We start from the raw sequence: 6,089 nt of genomic DNA, 5'->3' as shown, positions 1-6,089 counted from the left end.
AAACTTCTGATGAAATTCCAATTTCAATCGGTTGTAGTTCCACGATCCAATATCATCACATAGCCTAAACCATGTCGATGTCTTTCCCTTCAAATATAAAGGGAAGACCGACTTCTTGATAACATCCTCAGGCATACCTGCAATCTTAAATAACCCACAAACTTCATCCACATAGATTAGGTGCAAATCGGGATGCTATGTTCCATCTCCTGTAAAAGGGTTAGCTAGCAGTTTCTCTATCATACCCAAAAGAATTTCAAAGTAAACATTTTCAGTAGGTTCGGTAGGTTGAGGAGAAACTCTTTGCTCTACTGGTCGGGGTGAAGATACCCCGAACAAACCCCTCAAAGGATTACTTTCCATAGTAACAAGTGACAGTAAATTTCAGCACACTATATAAATTTTTCCTTACAAAATTCCACCTACCAAAGGCGCTTCACTCCCTGGCAACGGCCAGAAAAGAGTGTTGATGACCCATGAGTATAGAGGATCTATCATAGTCCTTTTGATAAGTAAGAGTGTCGAACCCAACGAGGAGCAGAAGGAAATGACAAGCGGTTTTCAGTAAGGTATTCTCTGCAACCACTAAAATTATCGGCAACAGGTAGTTTTGTGATAAGGTAATTCGTAAGGGGTAACAAGTAATAAAAGTAAACAAGGTGCATCAAGGTGGCCCATTCCTTTTTGTAGCAAAGGACAAGCCTAGACAAACTCTTATATAAAGGAAAGCGCTCCCGAGGACACATGGAAATTATCATCAAGCTAGTTTTCATCACGCTCATATGATTCGCGTTTGGTACTTTGATAATTTGATATGTGGGTGGACCGGTGCTTGGGTACTTCCCTTACTTGGACAAGCATCCCACTTATGATTAACCCCTCTTGCAAGCATCCGCAACTACAAAATAAGTATTAAGGTAAACCTAACCATAGCATGAAACATGTGGGTCCAAATCAGCCCCTTACGAAGCAACTCATAAACTAGGGTTTAAGCTTCTGTCACTCTAGCAACCAATCATCTACTTATTACTTCCCAATGCCTTCCCCTAGGCCCAAACAATGGTGAAGTGTCATGTAGTCAATGTTCACATGACACTGCTAGAGGAGAGACAACATACATCTCATCAAAATCTCGAACGAATACCAAATTCACATGACTACTTATAGCAAGACTTCTCCCATGTCCTCAGGAACAAATGTAACTACTCACAAATCATATTCATGTTCATAATCAGAGGGGTATTAATATGCATAAAGGATCTAAACATATGATCTTCCACCAAATAAACCAACAAGCATCAACTACAAGGAGTAATCAACACTACTAGCAACCCACAGGTACCAATCTGAGGTTTTGAGACAAAGATCGGATACAAGAGATGGACTAGCGTTTGAGATGAGATGGTGCTGATGAAGATGTTGATGGATATTGAACCCCTCCCGATGAGAGGATCGATGATGATGACGATGGTGATGATTTCCCCCTCCCGGAGGGATGTTTCCCCGGTAGAACAGCTCCGCCGGAGCCCTAGTTTGGTTCCGCCAAGGTTCCGCCTCGAGACGGCGGCACTTCGTCCCAAAAGCTTCCTTCTGATTTTTTTCCAGGGCAAAAGACTTCATATAGCAAAAGATGGGCACTAGAGACCTGCCAGGGGCCCATGAGACCGGGGGCGCGCCCAAGGGGATAGGGCGCGCCCCCACCCTCGTGGATGGTGGGTGGCCCCCCTCTGGTGCTTTCTTCGCCCAATGTTTTATATATATTCCAAAACTGACTTCCATGGATTTTTAGGACTTTTGGAGTTGTGCAGAATAGGTCTCTAATATTTGCTCCTTTTCCAGCCCAGAATTCCATCTATCGGCATTCTCCCTCTTCGTGCAAACCTTGTAAAATAAGAGAGAATAGGCATAAGTTTTGTGACATAATGTGTAATAATAGCCCATAATGCAATAAATATCGATATAAAAGCATGATGCAAAATGGACGTATCAAAACCCTCATGAAGATCTTTCGGTGGCCAGTGTGATCCACATCGAGGCTGCTCCCGGGTGAGATCTAGGCGTACCAGCCACACCAGCGATGGCCGCTGCATCAAGCACGGAGTCGTACGAGCTGCAGAGTCGATCGTCTCTATCGCCGTCGATGAGAGCGTACATGCTAGGCTCAAGCAAGCACATAGGCACCTTGATTGATTTCTTGACTAGCAACGCATGCACGTCTGACCAATTGAAAATCTGGCTTTCACTTGAGACCGTGGATGGATTCGATCTGTTTGGGTCCCTGTGACCTCGGAAAGAACAACCACAAGCACGGACCCCGCCGCCGCCGTCAGCCGCACTAGAGTCCTCCGGCAACGGCGGGAGGGAGGGGCAGGAGGAGAGGTAGGTTGGGCGGGGGACGGTGCCGCCGCCCGTGTCACCCAGGATGAGCGACGCGGGGGCCTGAGCTTTTTTCGGATCAGCGTTCTCAATACTCATGTGAACGAAAAAGAGGCCACCCACACATACAACAAACGTGAAACTCACATATGATTATCCATGCTGCACCATAGTTCCTCTAGCTGAATCCTCCCACCACTCACACTGGATTGATGTGGAGAATACTTTCAGACCAAAATTGTCAGAATCATAATTTTGAATCGTATTGGAGCTCCAATGGTTGGATAGCAAATCAAGAATCTTAAGTAATCAAAATCATAGAATCCGAGTGGTTAGTTTGGATCGTGACATTGTAGAATCGTACAATTCAGTCATGATTTGGACAACCTTGGTTCAGACAAAATGAACTTGAAAAGTGCATTGTGGAGGACGAATTTTGTCATTCAATCTACACCGACCGGCGCACACCTATCTCACGCTCGGTGATATTTTCCTAATTACTAGCATCCATCTACTCATCTAGATACCGTCATCCTCCTAGACATTGTCCCTCTATCTATCGTTGTTGTTGGCCGCGCACATCACTATCCGCGCCATCGCAAACATGAACCAGATGTTGCTAACTCTGTCATCAACTTGACACAGTCATCGAAATGCGGTTCAGACATGAACTTTCCTTGTCACTTTGTCAGCCTTATTCATAGGAGTTCTAATCAATGAGCCATTGGTCAATTCAATCTCCAAAGCTCTCTAACTTTTAGTGTGAATTGAATACCAGAGTTCTTCTGAAAGACATTGTCTATGAGGATGGTGGAATCTAGATGAGTAGATGGGTGCGATTAATTGAAAAAATAATCAGGGAGTTGGACGTTGGCTTGTGTCGATCAGTGTATATTGAACGGCAAAATTCATTCTCCACATTCATGCGGTCCTCATGGCAGAAGGGTTCCACCAGGGGAGCTACAGTGCAGCGGGATGATCCTTTGCCGGTTTGTTTCTTCACTTAGAGTATCTCAAGCTGATCCCTAAAAATAAAATAGAGGAGTAAACCGACGAGTAAAACTTAGTGGACTATTTTTACTTCACTAAATTTCGGCCAAACTAGCAGATCTCCTAAACTTAGTGGAGTAAAACTTGCAATTGGCCTGTGCGTTCCGTTGACCACTTGTTATGTGTCTTCGCGGCAAGCGGTGACGATGGCGACCACGCCAGCGATGCGCCACCGACCACATGTCCGCCGGCCTCCGCCGTCGTGACGGTCTCCACCGGCTGTGCCACTTGTTGGGAGAATAAGCCGCGGCAATGCACCGGACGCGACTGTAGGAGATATGCCCTAGAGGCAATAATAAATGATATTATTTATCTCTGAGTTCATAATTATGTTTATGTTCCATGCTATAACTGCAATGATTCTCGAGTCTGCAATATCCATGAGGCTCGGAGGAAGACTCATATGCACGTGTGGAATAATAAACGGTAAGAAGTATTCCTAGTCTGGCCTCTAAGACTAGCTCAAGTGTTGCATGTTGGTTTTGTTTTCCTGATCATGGGCATGTCTATGCCAGCAATTTTGAGGGCACAATGTTAAGAGAACATTTGTGTTGAATCAACCCGGATTGATGTTATGCTATGAGATTCATTCGTCACAAGTTAATGGTACATAACACAGAGATGGTTAATGTTTGCATGATTCCTTAGACCATGAGAGTATTGAGTTTCTTCATGCTTGCTTCATGAACTTTGGGGTTTGTTAAACGTCATCTGTAAATGGGTGGCTCTTACGGCGGCTTACGGGTTCATGGAAAAGTATGTCAAGTAACTTGATAGCTCAAGATTGGGATTTGCTCCTCTGACGATGGAGAGATATTCTCGGGCCCTCTCGGTGTTACGGTATCCATAATCGTCTGGCCATACACCTTGTGATTTGATCACTGGGATGACGGAACACGGAAACGAGAAAAGAGAACAAAACCGGTAACGAGGTAACTTGCATGGTGGACAAATTGTTCGTCCACGGGGATGCAACAAATCTCACCTCGGGTGTTTGTGACATATCGCGAAGCAACAGGAATAGCTCACTGCAACTGGAGGTTCACTCAAATATTCATTCATGTGGGTATAGGGGTCAATATGGGTGTCCATGGCTCCGATGTTGATCATTGATCGGAAGGGGTTCCGGGTCATGTTTATACTTCACCGAACCTATAGGGTCACACGCTTAAGGGTCATCTATCTGCTGAATACTAGACAGGGAGTCTGAGAGAAAATCACCGAAAAGTTTCGGACACCGAAAAGTTTCGGACAGCGGAAAAGTTCCGCAGAGAGAGGTCACCGGATGAGTTTCGGTGAAACCGAAAAAGTTGTTTCGGGGTATGCCATTAAGTCAAAATGGTTTCGGCACATGCCTGATAATTCTTGGACGGTGCCAGAATCATTCTGGAAACTTTTTGGAATTTTCAGAAATAAAAACCGGAAATGTTCCGGAGCTGCAGGAACCGGTTCAGATGCTTTTCGCAGATGAAAATCACTAAACTGGAATTGTTCCAGAATGCGTTGAAAATTATTATGGTGGGTACTGTAAATGTTCTAAGCCCACATAAATATTTTCACTTTGATCAGACGCTGAAAATTGTAGTCGTGAATAGTGAAAATCAGCTTTATGGTTACTTTATGGAAAGCCACCTTTTGGGGCTTTGCTCCAGAAGATCTTGGGGATGACATGGATGGATAGGAGCCATTTTTTGGGCCCCTCATGGGGGTGTGGCCGGCCACATGGGGTATCCCCCCTTGGGGACCCTCTTGTTCCTTGGTTTCACTCCTAGGTCCTTGTGGAAGGACTTCATTCATGTGCATTTTGGGTTTTTGTGTGAAACTACCCTACCCCTTGGGATTTCCTATAAATAGAGGTGGAGGGGCAGCCCTCCACTCTCATCCCTTGCTCTCATACACATGCCATGCATTATCTGGCTTCTTCTCTCCCTCCCACGAAAAGAGTTTCGTAGAGCCGTAAGGCTGTCTGGGTTCCGGCAGGAACTAGTGATGGACGGCGAAGCCCTGCCGGGTAGATGACACCGTATGTGTGCAACTCTGTAGAGAGATCGTAGTTTCGGTCTTAGTTCGTGAGTGCCTCCCGAAGGGCTGTCCGTGTGACCGTCCGAGTTTCGAAGGTCCTCCCGAAGGGCTGCCCGAGTGACCGTTCGAGTTTCGAAGGTCCTCCCGAAGGGCTGTCCGCGACACCGTCCAGGGGGTTGTTCGACCGCCTCCCAAAGGGCTGTCTGAGGAGCAGATGAGGGTATACATCCTCGCGGTTGGGAGGTTGTAAATCCTAGCTGCGGGGATCTGCACCGCCGATCGTCATCGACTCTACTTCCCGCTGCGCTATGAGTCGGTAACGAAAAAGGTCAAACCATGTATGCAGTCTCCATAGTGGTCCTGGGCTGGTGCGTAGGTCGGAAATTTTTTGTTTTCTGCCGTGTTCCCCTACAGTGGCATCATGAGCCATGCTATGCATAGATGCAGGTTTCGATCTAGAATACATGGAGATGTATGGGTATTGCATAATATAATTAGGTAGTAGATGAGATCTATTGTTGAAAATTATTTATGCTGGTGACAGATGAAATCTGTTACCCGACGTTCTTCTTGCTTCCCTAGAATTTGCGTTTGCTCAATCTCGAGACAGCAGGGTGGAATTTGACAAAGTTCTGGCAATC

At 45.8% G+C, this 6,089-nt stretch overlaps 1 protein-coding gene across 1 annotated transcript in view; it reads right to left on the bottom strand.

Annotated features, from left to right (window-relative positions):
- Positions 1–2,475, bottom strand: part of LOC119283596 — a 33,096-nt gene extending 30,621 nt beyond the window's left edge. The window contains exon 1 of the mRNA XM_037563075.1: positions 2,064–2,475. Within this exon, the coding sequence (XP_037418972.1) occupies positions 2,064–2,475 (412 nt within the window). The remainder of the gene's footprint in view (positions 1–2,063) is intronic.
- Positions 2,476–6,089: the final 3,614 nt, after the last annotated feature.

This window comes from Triticum dicoccoides, chromosome 4A (assembly GCF_002162155.2).
Source record: "Triticum dicoccoides isolate Atlit2015 ecotype Zavitan chromosome 4A, WEW_v2.0, whole genome shotgun sequence".
In the NCBI taxonomy this organism is placed as follows: Eukaryota; Viridiplantae; Streptophyta; class Magnoliopsida; order Poales; family Poaceae; genus Triticum; species Triticum dicoccoides.
This window is presented reverse-complemented; position numbering and strand designations above follow the sequence as displayed.